The 17,727-nt window shown below is 70.2% G+C and overlaps 1 protein-coding gene across 1 annotated transcript in view; it reads left to right on the top strand.

Annotated features, from left to right (window-relative positions):
• The window catches only part of PIEZO1 (piezo type mechanosensitive ion channel component 1 (Er blood group)), a 47,709-nt gene that overhangs the window by 26,702 nt on the left and 3,280 nt on the right, over nucleotides 1–17,727 (top strand). The window contains 37 exon segments of the mRNA XM_082711375.1: nucleotides 756–878; nucleotides 1,635–1,677; nucleotides 1,774–1,912; nucleotides 4,021–4,189; nucleotides 4,311–4,524; nucleotides 4,635–4,800; nucleotides 4,891–5,004; nucleotides 5,087–5,180; nucleotides 5,562–5,662; nucleotides 6,049–6,309; nucleotides 6,803–6,996; nucleotides 6,998–7,184; nucleotides 7,273–7,421; nucleotides 7,528–7,710; nucleotides 7,993–8,096; nucleotides 8,182–8,336; nucleotides 8,434–8,610; nucleotides 8,952–9,077; nucleotides 9,156–9,356; nucleotides 9,776–9,980; nucleotides 12,087–12,191; nucleotides 12,624–12,777; nucleotides 12,922–13,165; nucleotides 13,251–13,347; nucleotides 13,436–13,607; nucleotides 13,865–13,954; nucleotides 14,032–14,126; nucleotides 14,387–14,455; nucleotides 14,953–15,053; nucleotides 15,468–15,564; nucleotides 15,638–15,697; nucleotides 15,792–15,964; nucleotides 16,067–16,173; nucleotides 16,374–16,565; nucleotides 16,655–16,913; nucleotides 16,979–17,167; nucleotides 17,313–17,700. Of these exon segments, the coding sequence (XP_082567501.1) occupies nucleotides 756–878; nucleotides 1,635–1,677; nucleotides 1,774–1,912; nucleotides 4,021–4,189; nucleotides 4,311–4,524; nucleotides 4,635–4,800; nucleotides 4,891–5,004; nucleotides 5,087–5,180; nucleotides 5,562–5,662; nucleotides 6,049–6,309; nucleotides 6,803–6,996; nucleotides 6,998–7,184; nucleotides 7,273–7,421; nucleotides 7,528–7,710; nucleotides 7,993–8,096; nucleotides 8,182–8,336; nucleotides 8,434–8,610; nucleotides 8,952–9,077; nucleotides 9,156–9,356; nucleotides 9,776–9,980; nucleotides 12,087–12,191; nucleotides 12,624–12,777; nucleotides 12,922–13,165; nucleotides 13,251–13,347; nucleotides 13,436–13,607; nucleotides 13,865–13,954; nucleotides 14,032–14,126; nucleotides 14,387–14,455; nucleotides 14,953–15,053; nucleotides 15,468–15,564; nucleotides 15,638–15,697; nucleotides 15,792–15,964; nucleotides 16,067–16,173; nucleotides 16,374–16,565; nucleotides 16,655–16,913; nucleotides 16,979–17,167; nucleotides 17,313–17,700 (5,697 nt within the window).

Genomic DNA, 17,727 nt, shown 5'->3' on the forward strand with positions numbered 1-17,727 from the left:
CCCGTGCTCCGAGCAGAGCTGCCCAGCAGGGCCGAGCGCCAGACGTTCTGTTCATTTTCCGTCTGTCCCTCCCAGCGCTCTGCCCGCTCCACCCTGCTCTTCCCTCCGCTCACCCCTGCCCCGGAGCGGTGGAGGCGGGGAGGGACCTAGACAGGAGCAGCCGAGAGGTCATCTGCGCGCTGCCTGGGCTGCTGGGGCTCCCCTGCCCTCTCTGAGCCGGGCTTGCCTCTGCAAGGCCACGGGGCAGGGGGTGAAGGCCCAGCACTCGCGGGGTCTCCCCTGTTGGGCCCTCCCGGGAGACGGGGTGGAGCAGGGACCCCGAGCCCCGCAGCCTCAGGCGGGAGCAAGTGAGACACCCGTCCCCGAGCCCGGGGTAGGGGGGTCCGGCGGCGAGGAAAGCGTCCGCGGCCCGAGTCCTGACGACAGGTTCCAGAGCTCCGCATGGGCGTCCGGGTCAGCTTCCTGCACGGGGCGCGAGCCGCCTGCCCGCACAGGGCTGAGGTGGCGACAGGACTCTGCTGGCCCCCACGCGCGGCCGGTGCGCAGACCCCTCCCTGCAGCCACGGCCTCCCTGCTCGTGCCCAAGGCACACGGGGCCATTGTCTGGGGCCGCCCGTGCCCGCGCCGGGGTCCCGGGGCCCAGCTCCTGGAATCGGTTTCTCCCCGCCCTAGTGGGCTCTCGGGGAACTTGGGACCCCCCGGATGATGAAACGAGGCCCCTATCCCAGCCTCACGCCTGCCCGCTCCGCCCGCAGGCCACACTGGCCGCCTCCTCCAGGCCCTGCTGGTTTTCAGCCTCCTCTTCCTGGTGGCCCACCTGACCTTCCAGATATGCCTCCACACCGTGCCCCGCCTGGACCAGCTTCTGGGACCCAGCTGTGAGTATCCCTGGGTCGGGATGGCCTTCCCGAGCTAGCCAGGAGCCCGGGGAGACGGGGGGACTGCAGTGCTGGGGAAGGTCCCCGCTGTGCCTCACACGGGCCCTGAGTGCCCGTCTCCAGTTCCCGTTCACCCCACGTGGCCCAGGTTCGTGCCGGCTGGTCCTCATTCCAGACCCCCGAATCTACCAGCATCTGTCTCTGCAGCGAACAGACCGGCTGGGGCACCGGTGGCCCTCCGCACCCTGCCCAGTGCAGCCCTGTGCCCTGCGTCCTGCGGACAGTGTCTGCGGCTGGTGCCCGCTGTCTCAGCTGCAGGCGGGCTCGGCCGAGCCCTGCGGCCCCGCACAGCCTGGGTCCTGCCCTGCGTCGCTCCCCGCCCTGCCCCCGCTTCCATTCCGTGGGGACGGTGCCCGTCCTGCTGTTTAGAAGCGGGGCCACGGAGAGAAGCCAGGCGCCTCGGGGGTGCCGTGGCCCCGGTGGCTCCCGCACAGGCCTCCCCATTCCGGCCCCCGCGACTTAGGCCTCAGCTCGCGGCTGGGAGGCCCCGTTTGTGCCGGGCGGGACGCATGGGCCTTCGATGCCTCTGGCTCTCCTTGGCTGCGCCTTCGTTCCCTACCGGTGAAGGCGACCTTCTGCGAGCTGCCCCGAGCCCAGCCACGTCCCGTGACCGCGGGGCTCCCAGGGCCTCCGGGCGGCAGGGAGTAGGGCTGCGTGGCGCTCGCCGCCTGACCCCGCTCCGTGTCTCTCCCGCAGGCGGCCCCTGGGAGAGCCTCTCCCGGCACGTGGGGGTCACGAGGTAAGCGCGCTCCTCGCCTCCCCGGGACCCCATCCTCCTCCCCTGCCCGGCACCTGCCTTCCCCGACCCACCGTGGGCTCTCCCTGCCCTTCCCAGGCTGGACCTGAAGGACATCCCCAATGCTGTCCGGCTGGTGGCCCCCGACCTCGGTGTCCTGGTGGTCTCCTCCGTGTGCCTTGGCCTCTGTGGGCGCCTCGCCCGGGACACGCAGCGGAGGCCGTGCGCCCAGGAGCTGGTGAGGGCTGGAGGCGGGTGGGCCTCGGGTACCGGAGGACGCCGCTCCTGGCTCTGTCCGTCAGAGGACAGTTTCACTTTTTCTTGACACAAATGTGGACTTTTCGTTGAAAAAGCGTGTGCTTGCTGTGAGGAGATGAGGCATGGGAGGTGTGTGTCCCCTCTCTGGGACGCAGGGCTGAGTGGTGCCGCCCGTGTGCCTTTGAGACTTGGTCCTAGCAGGAATCCAACTCCGGGACCTCAAGTCAGGTCTGTGCCTTCAGCAGCTGTTCTAGGGGGTCCTTCCAGGCCACAGGGAAGGAGGGACTCATCACTGCAGGGAGTGACCTGCTGGCTGTCAGGGAGCTCCCCTCCATGTTGGGGGCAACTCAGTCTGCCCCTGACCCCAGCCTAGCGGGCAAGGCTGGCACCTCACTTTCAGAGGGGGAACGGGAGCCTGCGGCTCAGGTTGCAGGCACTCGTGGGGCTTAGGACCACCCTGTGCCGTCCCTCGGGTGCCCTCCCCCCGTGGCCCCCGTCCCCTCCCCGGGGAGGGCGTGCGCGCTGCTCAAGCTCCGGCGGCCTCTGGTTTCCCTATTTGTGGAACCAGGGCTTCCCAGAACAGCTCTGCCGCGAAGGGGACTGGCTCTGTGTAAAATCTGGGGTGGGACAGGCCAGGGCGGGAAGGAACAGCCGCTGCGTGTGGCCTCCACGGCCCAGAACTGCCTTGCTGGCGTTGGGGGCTGGATCCTGGTCTGCCCCGTGACTGGGACAGGTCACCTCGTCTCTGTCTTCAGTGGCTAATGAGAGCCTGCGCCGTCGTGTTGACCCGGGGTGGCTGGTGTAGACAACCGGAATAAGGTTGGGGGCGGAGACCCGCCACAGGTGTGGGCTTTAAAGCCCAGAGCCACGTGTGCACACACATGACGCCCCGTGGGGGACAGCGTGTGCACAGTTGCCCGTCACACGCACGGACAGGCAGGCTCTTGGGGTCTGGTCAGCTGCAGGGGGACGGGGCGGGGAGGACAGCAGAAGCTCCCGCCAAGGCCCCTGTGGTGCCAGATGGAACCGCGGGGCCGGGCCGGGGCCGGAGGCGGGACACCCGGAGCACCTGCCTTCCCGCCTAGCAGCTGCCTCCGCGCTTCCCACAGACACCGACTTTCCACAGGCGCTCAGATGCCGTCCCAGGGCCGCGGCCGGCTGTGGCGGGGTGAGCTCCGGCCTGGCTGCTGTGCTGCTCCCCTCTTCGCCTCGCCTGCCCCTTCCCTCCTTCCGGGCTCTGCTTAGGGGCTCCTCCCTGGGGCCTCCCCACCCCCCAGGCTCTGTGAGGGCAGGACACGTCTTGTCCCCACCCTCAGGCCCTCAGGGGACAGAGGCACAACAGAGAGGTTAGGGCACTTGCCCAGGGCCGCGCAGCTGGGAGGCACGAGCCGGTGGGAGCAGGTCGTCCGGCTCCTGTGAGCGCGGCTGAATGCCGAGTGCCATCCGCTGGGAAGGGCACGGGCATGGCGCCCGTTTAACAGGTGGGAACTGGGGCGGGGGGGGCGCTGGGCGCCCAGGGAAACAGCTTCGCTCTGGGCAACCTTGAAGGGGGCCAGGGAAGGAGGCCCTGACCTTGCTGAGGCCTGGCAGGCCGCCCGCCCCTTGCTGTCCAGGGACCCCACAGTCAGCAGAAAGGGAGCAGGGTCACACTGGGGGGCCGCGGGGTCTCCTCCGCACCCCCGTTCCTCTGTGTAAGGGGAAGTGCTCCGTCGGCCCGGGGACTGGAGTGCGGGGCTGCCATGTGCGCGCCGCCTTCTTCCTCACAGTCCCCACTCGGGGCCTCCAGAGCCAGGGTTCCAAGGACACGTGTGGGAACCTGGGGGCCCCCAGGCTAGAGGGGAAGATAAAGAAGAGGCACTTGTGGGGTTCTGGAGTAGCGTGAGGCCCGTCTGCAGGGGTCAGTGGTCTCGAGGGCCAGGCCTGGCGGGAGCGTCTTGGGGTTGAGGCGGGCAGCCTCTGGGAAGGCTGGTGGCAGGCAGACCTCTGGGTCCAGAGCACGGCGTGGCCACACCCGGCCAGCAGCCTCTCCCCACTGGGCGGCTCCAGTGCCATGTCCCCGATTTCTGCCCCTTCTCGTGACCCCGGCAGGATGATGATGACAGGGAAGTGGACGGTGGCTCCCCAGGGGGGCCTCAGGGAGCCCCGGCGCCGGCCCCCACACGGAGGTCCCGGCTGGCCACCCGGTTCCAGATCACAGCACACTGGCTGCTGGTGGCCGCGGGACGGACCCTGGCCATCGTGCTGCTCGCACTAGCAGGTACCTGCGGGGCCAGGGACGGGGACCCCGGCAGCATCTGCCGCGCGGGGAGGGTCTCGGCAGCCCGCCAGCCCCCGGGGGCCACAGAGACCCCACCGCCCCACCCCGCCCCGCCCCGCAGGCATCGCCCACCCCTCCGCCTTCTCCAGCATCTACTTCCTCGTCTTCCTGGCCACCTGCACCTGGTGGGCCTGCCATTTTCCCATCAGCCCCCTGGGCTTCAGCGCGCTCTGTGTCACCGTGGGCTGCTTCGGTGCCGGCCACCTCGTCTGCGTCTACTGCTACCAGACGCCCTTCGCCCAGGCCATGCTCCCCCCTGCCGGCGTCTGGGCCAGGTGAGGCTCCCCACACAGGCCCCATCCCCCCCACCTCCGCCCCGGCCCTGGCTTCCCGGCCCCCCCGGGTCCCCCACGGCCGGCACACAGTGGCTCGCCCTCCCTGGCAGGGTGTTTGGTCTCAAGGCCTTTGTGGCCCATGGCAACTGCTCCAACGCGCTGGTCCTCGATCCAAGCCACGACTGGCCCATCTACGTGAGCCCCGGCATCCTGCTGCTTCTCTACTACACCGTGGCCTCCCTCCTCAAGCTGCACCTGCACCAGCCCCTGGACCAGGTGAGCGCCCGGGGCCAGCGCCCTCTGCCAGTCTTCGCCCCGGACGCACCCCGTCAGGGGTGGGAGCTGAGCTCCAGCTGGTCTCTGCAGAGGAAGGAGGCGGCCAGGAGCCACAAGGAGCAGGAGGTGGAGCTGACCCAGGTGGACCAGTGGCCCCGGGGCCAGGCCAGGGCTGCAGCCACCAAGGAGGAGGGGGCTGCCCAGGTGAGGAGCCCAGCCTGGGCCGTGGCCCTGGAGCCTGCCTGCCCAAGCGCCGGGCTCACGGGGTCTCATCTTGTCTCTGCAGCACATGCTGCCCCCGGCCACGGGCTCAGACTGCGGCACCGACAGCTGCACCGTGCACGACCTGACCGGCCACAGCCCCGTTCGCCAGTGCCCCTGTGAGTGCCGGATGTCCCTGGCTGCCCAGGGACACCGCCTTCTGCAGGTGCACTGGTGCTGCCCCCTGGTGGCCAGGGGTGGTCTTGCTCCACTGACCTCCAGCTGCGAGGTTTGGGGGCCACCCAGGGGCCACCCAGCCACCACCCCCCCGCCGGGAGCATGGGGTCAGGCGGGTGAATGGGACTAGGGACGGCCAGGGACCAGCGTCAGACAGGAGCCCAGCCCTTTGCTGGCATTATCTGCCCCTAGCGCCCCTGCTCCACACTGGCCGCTGCCCTTGAGGGCAGAGTTTGTGGTGGCCGAGGGGCTCCCCCTGTTGATGGTGGAGCTTCCCAGCTAGGGTCCAGCTCCCTGGTGACCTCTGTCCCCTCCCCCTTCAGTGCAGCCCAGGCTGGCAGAGCCTCGAGAGACGTCTGCGCTACACAGCCTGGGTCACCTCATCTTGGACCAGAGCTACGTGTGTGCCCTCATCGCCATGATGGTAAGGAGCAGCCGGCCTGGGCGGCCGAGGCGGGCCCCGCCTGCTGGTTCTCTCGGGATGTGCTGGGAGGCGGCTGGTGGCCCACGTCCCGCAGAGCCTGGTGCCTCGTGGTCAGAAACGGAGCTGTGTCCTGATGGGCTGTGAGCGGGTGTGTGCGTGTGTCCGTGCGTGCGTGTGGTGTGTATGTGCCCACATATGCAGAGTGGGTGTGTGCCCGTGTGAGCGTGCATCTCGTGCCCCCGGGCTTTAGGCCGAGGACGCGCGTTGGCCTCCCCATCTCGGGGCTCGGCGGGGGGAGCAGGCCCCGGGGAGCGGGGCCAGCGGAGCGGGGCCGGGTGGGGGCAGGCCGGGCCGTGCAGCCCCGCCCAGCAGCCCTGGCCCGCCAGGTGTGGAGCATCACGTACCACAGCTGGCTGACCTTCGTGCTGCTGCTCTGGGCCTGCCTCATCTGGACCGTGCGCAGCCGCCACCAGCTGGCCATGCTCTGCTCGCCCTTCATCCTGCTCTACGGGCTGGCGCTCTGTGGCCTGCGCTACGTGTGGGCCATGGACCTGCGTCCCGAGCTGCCCACCACCCTGGGCCCCGTCAGCCTGAGGCAGCTGGGGCTGGAGCACACCCGCTACCCATGCCTGGACCTTGGCGCCATGGTGAGAGTCCCCCTCCCACGTCCCCCTCCCACGTCCCCCTCCTGTGGTGAGTGTCCCTGATGAGGTGGTCAGCTCCCTTGCCAGCTCCCCTGTGGACATGGCACCTCCGGGAGGGCAGGGCCTGTCCGCTGTCCGTGGGGTTCTGTGCCACCAGTACGGAGCGGCGGCTGCGTAGACGAGTGGATGAGTGAGGACCTTGTGTCCTCGGGGGCGCTGTCCCTGCGTCCCGGACACAGCCGCCGCTGGGTCCCACGCCGCGCCTGCCTCTCCGTGCAGCTCGTGTCCCGGTGTGAGGCCGGCGTGTGCAGGGCACCGCTGTGTCCTGACGTCTGTGCCCCTGCCGGGCGGGGGGGGCGTCAGCCAGATTCCATCTCCCCAGGTGCCGGGGGGTCGGTCTGGGCCTGCAGGGAGGCGGGTGCCCGGCGCTGTCCCCGGTCCGCGTGTTCGCGGGGGGTCCGGCCGCCCCCGTTGACTGGCCCCCGCCCCGCCCCAGCTGCTGTACGTGCTGACCTTCTGGCTCCTGCTGCGCCAGTTCGTCAAGGAGAAGCTGCTGAGGAAGGCGCACGGCCATGCCGCGCTGACGGAGGTCGCCGTGGGGGACGCAGGTGAGGGCTGGGGCCACTGCGGGGGGTGGGGGGCGGCACCCTCCTACCTGTCCAAAGCCATGACCCCGCTGCCCCCCGGCTTGACCCGCAGAGCCCAGGCGGGCGGGGACGCTGCTGCGGAGCCTGGGGGAGCTGGTGAGCGGGCTGTACGCCAAGTACTGGATCTACGTGTGCGCGGGCATGTTCGTGGTGGTCAGCTTCGCCGGCCGCCTGGTCGTCTACAAGATCGTGTACATGCTGCTCTTCCTGCTCTGCCTCACCCTCTTCCAGGTGCGGCGGGCGGGCGGCGGGGCGGCGGGCACGGCCCCCGCGTCCCCGGGTCTCACCGCGCCCCCGGGTCTCGCCGCGCCCCCCGCAGGTCTACTACAGCCTGTGGAGGAGGCTGCTGAAGCTGTTCTGGTGGCTGGTGGTGGCCTACACCATGCTGGTGCTCATCGCCGTCTACACCTTCCAGTTCCAGGACTTCCCCGCCTACTGGCGCAACCTGACGGGCCTCACCGACGAGCAGTGAGCGGGCCGTGCGGGGCCGGGGGGGGGGTGGTGGGCGGTCGGGGGCCGGCGGTCGGGCAGGCGCCGCGGCTGGCGGGTCTGACCGCCGTGCGCCCCGCGCCAGGCTGGGGGACCTGGGCCTGGAGCAGTTCAGCGTGTCGGAGCTCTTCTCCAGCATCCTGGTGCCCGGCTTCTTCCTGCTGGCCTGCATCCTGCAGCTGCACTACTTCCACCGGCCCTTCATGCGGCTCACCGACCTGGAGCGCGTGCCCCCGCCCGGCCGCCGCCTCCCACGCTGGGCCCGCAGGTGCGCGGCCCCCCTGGGTGCGGACGGAGCCCCAGGCGCACGGCGGGGGCCGGGGGCCTGCAGGATGCCCCCCCCCCCCCCGCCTTGGCATAGAGGAAGGAAGGGAGGGGGAGGGAAGGCCGGTGGGTTCGCCCGTGCGGCCAGCGGCTGGGGACAGAACATGGCGGGGCGGGGCTTTCTTCCCCCGGCACACGCCACCCCTCGCCCCCAGGCGGAACGGGAGGGGCCCGTGGGGACGAGCGTGGCATCTGGGGTAGGAAGTGATGCTTTGGGGCCCCCCAGGCAGGATCCGGTCAGTGGGACCCCGCTGCTGCTGCAGGAGGACGCTGGGGAGGAGGGGCCGGTGAGCCCGGAGGGCCCCTGCCCGGCCGTGCAGGGCCCGGAAGGTGAGTCCCACGGGCAGGCCTGGCGTCCCTCTGCCCCGATCCCTGTGGGGCCCCCTTGCTCATGGCCTCACCCCGGGGTCTGCAGCCAGCAAGTGGGGCCTGGTGGCCGAGCGGCTGCTGGACCTGGCCTCCGGCTTCTCGGACGTCCTCGCCCGCGTGCAGGTGCTGCTGCGCCGCCTGCTGGAGCTGCACGTCTTCAAGCTGGTGGCTCTGTACACCGTGTGGGTGGCCCTGAAGGAGGTAAGGACGGGCTGGACACCCCCCCCTTTGGAGCACGGTGTGGGGGCCTCCCTGGGGGTGCTGCCGCGCCCGCCCCAGCCTGCCCGCCGTCTCCCAGGTGTCGGTGATGAACCTGCTGCTGGTCGTGCTCTGGGCCTTCGCCCTGCCCTACCCGCGCTTCCGGCCCATGGCCTCCTGCCTGTGCACCGTGTGGACCTGCGTCATCATCGTGTGCAAGATGCTCTACCAGCTGAAGGTCGTCAGCCCCCACGAGTACTCCAGCAACTGCTCTGAGGTGCGGCTGCAGCGCGCCCCCACCTCCCGGGCCTACGGGCCCCACGGGGACAGCCCTTGAGCTCAAGCGGGTGGGGACTGAGGCGGGGAGGGGGGCTTCGCCCTCTGTTCCCCTGCCAGCCTGGGCCACCTTGTCCCCAGACATGCTGTCCCCTTCCCTGTTAAGGTCGGTCACAGGATGACGGCCCACCTGTGTCCCTGGTGGGGGTCACCATGGTCTGGCCTGGACCTGTCCAGAGTTGTGGCTGACGTTGGCTGGGGGCCGGGTAGGGTGGGCCGTCCTGGGGTCACTGTCTAGCTCGTGGAGTGTGGGGAGCAGGTGCTGATTCTCCCCTCCCCCAGCCCCTGCTCAACAGCACCAACCTGCAGAAGACGGAGATCAGGCAGTCCCTGCTGTACCGGGGACCCGTCGACCCTGCCAACTGGTTTGGGGTGCGGAAGGGCTTCCCCAACCTAGGCTACGTCCAGGTGAGCCAGGGGCCGCGGGGTCATGGGGCCGGGGGTCGGGGGAGCCGGGTGGAGCGTGACCCCGGCCCCCCGCCCCAGAACCACCTGCAGGTCCTGCTGCTGCTGGTGTTCGAGGCCATTGTCTACCGGCGCCAGGAGCACCACCGCCGGCAGCACCAGCTGGGCCCACTGCCTGCCCAGGCCGTGTGCGCCGACGGCACCCGCCAGCGGCTGGACCAGGACCTGCTTGGCTGTTTCAAGTACTTCGTCAACTTCTTCTTCTACAAATTTGGGTTAGAGGTGAGGCTGTGTCAACCCTCACCCCCTCCCTGGGCAGGACCGGGGGCCCATGGCGCCCTCTCTGTGGGCTTTGCTGGACATCTGCAGGGTGCAGGCCCTCTAGGGCCACCTTGGGGTGGGGGGGACACAGGGGAAGGACCTCCCAGAGGCCGGACCTGCACTCGCAGAGTAAGGGGTGGGCATCTGGGACCTCGGCTGGACGCTGTGTCAGGCGTCTCCAATGGGCTTGGGACTTGCTGAGCCGTGCTTCTTCCCCACCCCTCCCCGGCCCCGCATGGTGGAGGTGGGACCTGCACTAGGACGGTGTGGGCCGCGGGCGGCTGCCCCTACCCCACCCCCTGGTCTGCCCAGAAGTGGGGAGCAGAAAGTCCTACAACCCCGGCAGCTTACTGTGCACCCCCGTCCCCCGCCAACCCCAGATCTGCTTCCTGATGGCCGTGACCGTGATCGGGCAGCGCATGAACTTCATGGTGATCCTGCACGGCTGCTGGCTGGTGGCCCTGCTCACCCGCCGGCACCGGGCCGCCATCGCCCGCCTCTGGCCCAACTACTGCCTCTTCCTGGCGCTGTTCCTGCTCTACCAGTACCTGCTGTGTCTGGGCATCCCCCCGGCCCTGTGCCTCGGTGAGCTGGCGGCCAGCACAGCGGGGGCCGGCGTGCCGGGCGGCGGCGGCAGTATCCCCGGGGGGTGGGAGGACTGGCCCCTTCCCGTCCCTGGGTGTCCAGTGTTTGTTTTTTCCCGGCGTTCTATCGGGAACGATTCAAAGCAATCAGGGAAGTTGGAGGTGGCACGCGAGGGGCAGCCGTGCCCTCGTCAGGGCCCACGCAAGAGTCTGTGAGCCCCACACCCTGAGGGTGGGGGCCTGGGCGAGGGACGGCACGGCCATCCGTCCTGCTCGGCCCCCAGACCTGGCCTCGTCTCCTGGGGGGCCGTGGCGGTGCTCTGCCCCTGGGCGAGGGACGGCACGGCCATCCGTCCTGCTCGGCCCCCAGACCTGGCCTCGTCTCCTGGGGGGCCGTGGCCGTGCTCTGCCCCTGGCCGTGCTCTGCTCTGGTCCCCGCTGCTCTGGGTGGTCTCCGGCCCGTGGGTTTGCTGGCTGCTCCTGCTGGGGCCGGCACAGCACATGGCGGTACAGTCTCCCTGGCACGGTCTGCACCAAGGAGTGCAGTTGTCCGTTGGGTGCTCCCGGGTCCCCAGCGCCCCCAGGGCAGGGACCCCTGCCCCCTGAGCCGTCCGCGTGCGCCGTGTCCACGTCCACTGACTCCTGGGCGGGCCGTGGACGTTCTCGCTGTCCGGGTGCACTTGTCACCAGCCGGTCTGTGGAAGGGGGTGCGTCTCTCTCCCGCTTCCAGTGCCTTCCCCTGCTGCCGCGCTCCGTCCGCGGCTCTGAAAGGCCCATTGTGGCCTCCCCGTGGGCCCGGGCGGGTCAGATGGGGGTGTTCGCACCCCACATCCCTGCCCCACACGGCAGCCGCTGACGGGACGATGTCCACTGTGGCTTTGTCCGGGATGTCGTAGAACAGACGCTGCAGCAAGTCACCTGGCATCAGGCTTGTCGGCCGAACGCCTTTGTCTTTGGGTCTGTCCTTCGCTCCTGTTCCGTGAGCTGGTTTAGACCCGGGCACACAGGATTGGCACAATAGGCCCTTCCCGAGGGCCCTTCACCAGGCTGGCTGTCCTGGGCGGCGTGTTCTCTCCTCCGTGCTGGCTCAGCCCCTCAGTGTGCCTGTTAGGGCCTCGCAGCCGTCGAGGAGCCGGGACGGGGACCCTGTGGGGTGTCTCTCTGCCCAGGCCATGACGCCCTTCAGGCGGGCACACCGCAGCCGAGAAGCGTCTGGCTCCACGGGGCCGGCATGTGTCCTCTTGGGGGCCGTTCCCTGTCCCTTGGGGGCAGTGCTGACTGCAGGTTCCCCCGAGGCCCTGCACACATCCTGTTCCTCCCGGACCCCCGGGCTGACTGCAGCCTCTGTCGGCGGAGACGCCTGGGCCGTCACCCGCTGGGTTTAATACTGGCGACTTTTTCTGCTTCTGCGGTTACGGGTCCTTCGTGTCATCTGGCGTGTTCCCCAGCCCCTCTGATACGTCCTCTGCTTCCTCTGGTGTGTCTTCCGTCCCTGCTGAGGTGTCCTCTGTCCCCGAGGGGCCCACTAGCTCTGGCCTGTGGGGTCACTGGGTGCTGCTGCTTTGTCGTTGGTCCCGGGAGCTCCGGCACCGTGGCAAGCCCGCTACCTTCCGGGCACACCCTCCCTGCGCCTGCAGATGGCCCTGCCCTGCCCGCACCTTCCATCCAGCCCGGAGCCCTCTCTGCCCCATGGAGCGCCCCTTCCTGTCCCCTCAGGCCGAAGCAGAGAAACAAGATCCAGGCCCCCGGGGTGCTTGATGCTTGGGGAGCTTTTTTTCAGGCAAAACAGTTTCCAGGCGGCTCGGGTGGGCTCCTGTCTTCCCTGTTCCTAGGGGTCTGTCACACACGGGTTGTCTTGTCTTGGTTGCTCCGGGAGGCGTGCACCAAAGCCACCTCTGGGACCTTCCGTGTGTCCTCCACCACCCGGCAGCCTGCCTGGGACTCCTCGGCTGCTCCGGGCAGGTTTCCTCCCTGGGGCCGGGGCCAGTGGATGCCTGAGGAAGGCGCTCGAGTCTCTGCTGTGTGCTGCGAGCAGGAGAGGGGTGTTTGGAGACTGTGAGGCATGAGGGTGGGCGGTGGGGTCCTCACATGCTCCCTGTGCCCGCAGATTACCCATGGCGCTGGAGCCAGGCTGTCCCCATGAACTCGGCGCTCATCAAGTGGCTGTACCTGCCTGACTTCCTCCGAGCCCCCGACTCCACCGGCCTCATCAGTGAGTGCCCGCGCCTCGGGCCTGCAGGCCCCACAGGAGGGCACGGAGGTTCTGCACGGCAGGCCTCGAGCTGAGCCCCGCCTTCGCCAGCCAGGCGCACGGCGTCTAGGCCTCCCCGGCCAGCTAGCCCGTGGGTCTCCGGAGGGGCCGTGCCCCACGACGGTGCCCCGTCCTCCGGGGACGTCTGCTGAGACAGGCTCCCTCTCCCGTGTACACCCGGCCGCACAGACCTGCGCGGTGGGGGCGGGGTGGGCGCGGGCGCCAATGCCTCCGCGGCGTGGGGACGGGTACCGCCGACAGGCACATCCCCCGGTGTCCATGCTCACGCGTGGACATCGCGCTCCCCTGGAGAGCCCCCGCAGGCACTCACGGGGGCTTCTGGCCGGCGTGCGCTGTGCCCCGTGTGGCCAGCGTTCTCCCGTGTGCCCGCAGGCGACTTCCTGCTGCTGCTCTGCGCCTCTCAGCAGTGGCAGGTCTTCTGCGCCGAGCGCACAGAGGAGTGGCAGGTCATGGCCGGCGTCAACACTGACCACCTGGATCTGCCGCTGGGCGAGTCCCGCGACGTCCCCAACTTCCTCTACTGCAGGTGCGTCCGCCCCGCCCGCCAGCAGCGCCTGCGCAGGGCCGGGGCTCATGGCGCAGGGGGCGCGTCCCACGAGCATCCCGGGTCTGAGGCCGCCGGGCAGGGGGCGGGGTGGCCCGGCGGCCGCAGTGACACCCCGTCCGGCAGGTCCTACCTCGACATGCTGAAGGTGGCCGTCTTCCGCTACCTCTTCTGGCTGGTGCTGGTGGTGGTGTTCATCACGGGGGCCACGCGCGTCAGCGTCTTCGGGCTGGGCTACCTGCTGGCCTGCTTCTACCTGCTGCTCTTCGGCACCAGCCTGCTGCAGGGGCACGCGCGCACCCGCCTCGTGCTGTGGGACTGCCTCATTCTGTACAATGTCACCGTCATCATCTCCAAGAACATGCTCTCGGTGAGCCCGGAGCCCGCCCACACCCCCGCCCCGCCGGCCCGCACCCCCGCCCTGGCCGCTCGGGCTGACCTCCCTCCCGCCCCAGCTCCTGTCGTGCGTCTTCGTGGAGCAGATGCAGAGCAGCTTCTGCTGGGTGGTCCAGCTCTTCAGCCTCGTGTGCACCGTCAAAGGCTACTACGACCGTGAGTGGGCCGGGGGTGCGCGGTGGGCCGGGCTTGTGGACGCACCCTGTGGCCGGGGCCCCTGCCCTGAGGCCGGCCTGTCCCACAGCCAAGGAGATGCTGAGCAGGGACCGGGACTGCCTGCTGCCCGTGGAGGAGGCCGGCGTGCTCTGGGACAGCGTGTGCTTCCTGTTCCTGCTGCTGCAACGCCGCGTCTTCCTCAGCCGCTACTTCCTGCACGTCTGCGCCGAGCTTCAGGCCACTGCCCTGCAGGCCTCCAGGTCAGCCCAGGCCACGGGGTCCCCCTGGGCCACACGTCCCTGCTCCGTCACTGCACGGTACTTGGGGCGCTGCCCGACCCTGGCCCCCCGCTATGGTGCTGGCTGGAGGGGGCGCGGCCACAGGACGAGCCCCCATCGCACTGATCCCCGCCATCCCAGCATACGGGAGGGGGGTGTCGAGCTGGGGCCGAGGCCAGAGGTGCGGGAACCATGCAGCTGGAGCTCGGTGTCCCCGGGGTGACGTCGTCTTCCCACAGGGGCTTTGCGCTGTACAATGCCGCCAACCTCAAAAGCATCGACCTCCACCGCAAGGCCGAGGAGAAGTCCCTGACCCAGCTGAAAAGGCAGTAGGTGCCCTCAGGGGCGGGGGCCCCCCCGGGCTGTCCTCGTCCCCTCGGTGCTCAGAGCCGCCTCTGCCCCCCAGGATGGAGCGCATCCGCGCCAAGCAAGAGAAGCACCGGCAGAGCCGGGCGGGCCGCAGCCAGCCCCAGGAGCCCCCAGACCCCGCCCAGGAGCCAGGTGAGTACGTGGGCTGGAGGGGCCCCCGTGTCTCGGAGCGTCTGTGCCACGTGCTGTCCGTAGGCCTTCCCGCCCGTCTGTCCCGTGCCGTGTGGTCAGTGTCCCTGCAGGCCACATAGCCAGCCCGCCACAGTCTGTCTGCACTTGCGGGCCACCCTCCACGCCCACGGCACCGCGAGGCTTCTCCATCCGCAGAGGCGGTGGGCGTCTGCGCAGCCCGCGCCCTCCCCGCGTCTCATGTCCGCCTCGCCCCTCCACAGGGCCTGGCCGTCCAGGGGGCTCTTCCCCACGGAGTCAGTGGTGGCGGCCCTGGCTGGACCACGCCACAGGTACCACCTTAGCCTGGCCTGCCGTGCCCGGGCGCTGCTTTCTCAGCTGCTACCTGCCTTCTGGATGAGGGACTTGCTCTGTGGCCCCCTCTGGCTGTGCCCCCGGGCCTTCCGCTCAGGCCTCACCCCAGCCGGGCCTGCAGCCCACCGGGGCCCCGCGAAGGCTCTGTGCTCGCTTCCCCTCATTCCGACGCCCAGACCCGGAAGAGCTCGTCCCCAGCACCCCCCCCCGTGTTCCTCTCGTCCTGTCTGGTCTTGTGTCACTGCTCTCGCTTGTCCCCCAGTCGGCTGACCCCCCCGCCACGGGCTGTACCTTGGAGGGGAGGGACAGGCAGGCCTCTGCCCATGGGTCTCGGGGCGCCGAGGGCACTCACACGCCTGTCACTGGGCCTGCCCTGAAATGAAGCCGAGAGGCGGGGGTGGTGGTGGGGGAAGGGGGAGGGGGAGGCAGTGCCCTGGGGTTGGGGGGACGGTCCTCAGCCCCACCCTGCCTGCAGTCATCCACTCTGGGGACTACTTCCTGTTTGAGTCGGACAGTGAGGAGGAGGAGGAGACCCTGCCTGAGGAGCTCAGGCCGTCAGCACAGAGCGCCTTCCAGGTGAGGGGGGAGGTCCCCTGCCTTCCCCTGTGCGCGGGCTCCTGGGGCTGCGCAGCCCGGCGTGGGGACGACACCCGCCCCCTGGCTGGCCTGCCTAGAACCATCCAGACCCCCAAGGCCGCGGGCCTTGCCTCAGGGAAGGGTCACGCACATCTGCCGGAAGGACGGGCCGGGGGCTTCTTGCCTGTCTCTGGGCCCTCTCTTCGCGGGGAGTGATAGCCGTCTGTGCGGGGGGCGCTGTGCTGGCTGCCTTCGCGCCCCGGCCCCTCGGGCGGTCTCTGCCCCAGAGCAGGGAGCGGGCTGGAGGGCCCCAGTGGCGGCCGGACGCCGCCGCCCCCTCGGGAGCTCACAGGTGGGCCGAGCGGCGTCTGCCGTCCCAGCTGGCGAGGCGCTGAGCGAGGGCCTGGTCCGCAGATGGCGTATCAGGCGTGGGTGACCAACGCGCAGACGGTGCTGAGGCGCCGGCGGGAGGAGCAGGCGAGGCGGGACGGGCCGGGACAGCCACCCACAGGTGCGTGCGCCCGCGTGCGTGGCGGGGGACGGGGCACACCGGGGCGGGGGCTGACCAGCACCCCTGTGCGCAGGAGACGGCCAGGGCCAGGGGGCGGAGCCGACGGCCGGCCCAGAAGAGGCCACGGCAGCTGGTACGTGCGCCCTGGGGTTGGGGGACTGCGGGGCTGGGGGGCGGGGGGGCGGGGGCGCCGGGGCCAGCAGCGTCTGCAGCGTCCCACCCCGCAGGCCGCGGCCCTGTGATGCGGCGCGTGCTGAGCACCGTGCAGTTTCTGTGGGTGCTGGCGGGGGCGCTGGTGGACGGCCTGACCGACTGGCTGCTGACCTTCACGCGGCACCACCGTGCCATGAGCGACGTGCTACGCGCTGAGCGGTACCTGTACACACGGGAGCTGCTTCAGGTGAGAGCATGTGCCCCCCTCAACTCCTGGGGTCCTGCCCCCCACCCCTGGGGTCCTGCCCCCCAAAACCACTGCTCTGAGCATCTCCCTCACCCCCAACAGGGCAGACAGGTGCGCCGCAGCTTGGTGGACCAACTGTACCTCAGCGAGGCCGAGGCCACACCTCCAGGCTCTTTGGGAGCCCGAGATGCACCAAGTACGGCATCAAGGTCGGTGCTGGCTGGCGGGGCACGGGTGGGGGGCAGCTGGGACCCACCCCACCTGGCCAGAGCCGGCGTGCTTGGGGTTACGCAGACCCGGCGGTGTGTGGACTGCTGGCCCTTCGTGCACCAGGGACCATGAGTCCCCTTGGGCCCCAGGGGCAGAGCAGAGGGCAGGTGGCCTCGGTGACCTGCCCTACCTCCCGCAGCGGGCTGGGGGCTGAGGAGCCGCTGAGCACGGCGACGGGGGACACGGGCAGCCCGCTGAGCACGGGGTACCACACGCGCAGCAGCAGCAGTGAGGAGGTGGCCTCGGAGCCCGGGGCTTCCCTGCGTGGCTCTCGGGAGCTCCCTGCAGGCGCCGGGACCCGGACGCGCACAGCCAGTGAGCTGCTGCACAGGTCAGGGGGTGGCGGGCGTGCAGGGTGGGGCGCTGCACCCTCGGAGCTGGGCCTGGGGCTGAAAGGAGGCTGAGCCCGGCTCCCCACAGGCAGCTACGCATCGAGGAGCTGGAGGAGGCCGCGCAGTTCGAGGCCGGGCAGGGCCGGGCCCTACGGCTGCTGCGGGCCGCGTACCAGTGCGTGGCGGCCCACTCGGAGCTGTTGTGCTACTTCGTCATCATCCTCAACCACATGGTCACCGCCTCGGCCACATCCCTGGTGCTGCCCGTGCTCGTCTTCCTGTGGGCCATGCTGTCCATCCCGAGGCCCAGCAAGCGCTTCTGGATGGTGGCCATCGTCTTCACCGAGGTGGGCCGCGGCCCTGGCGGGAGGGGGCGGGGCCCGGCCCCCCACGCTGAGCCCCTGCCCCACAGGTGTCCGTGGTCACCAAGTACCTGTTCCAGTTCGGCTTCTTCCCCTGGAACACGCACGCCGTGCTGCGGCGCTACGAGAACAAGCCGTACTTCCCGCCGCGCATCCTGGGCTTGGAGAAGACGGAGAGCTACGTCAAGTTCGACCTGCTGCAGCTCATGGCCCTGTTCTTCCACCGCGCGCAGCTGCTGGTGAGACCCCGTGCCTGGGCCGGCGGGCGGGCAGGCCGGCCCCTCCCGGCACACGGCCCGCCGCCCAGCGGTCCCTGGAGGGTCCCAGCGTGGGCTCGGTCGTCTACACCAGCCTCACCTCCATCCTCCCTCCCTCTCGCTGCAGTGCTACGGCCTCTGGGACCACGAAGAGGACCGGCTCGCCCAGGAGCACGACGGGGATGGCGGGAAGAAGGGAGCCGAGGAGCGGGCGCCCCGGGGATCCCGGACTGAGGCGGGCACGGGGCCCCAGGGGGCGTCGGTAGTAGCCGGGGCCCTCACCCAGGACCACATCCAGGTGGAAGTAGGGGACGGGCCCGCCGAGCCTCCCACGGAGCTCAAGCCCCGAGACGCGAAGCGCATCAGCCTGCGATTCAGGAAGAAAAGGAGGGAAAGCGCGGAGCCTGCAGACCCCACCGTGGCTGGTAGGACGGCCCGCTGCCGGGGACCTGCCGGTCTGTGCGACAGGGGCCAGCCCTGGGTGGGAGGGGGTCTCGGGCTGGACCCAGCCCTGTGTGGGCTCTGATCAGCAGTGCCCCCCC

Source organism: Mustela nivalis (assembly GCF_964662115.1).
Source record: "Mustela nivalis genome assembly, chromosome: 18".
Lineage (NCBI taxonomy): Eukaryota > Metazoa > Chordata > Mammalia > Carnivora > Mustelidae > Mustela > Mustela nivalis.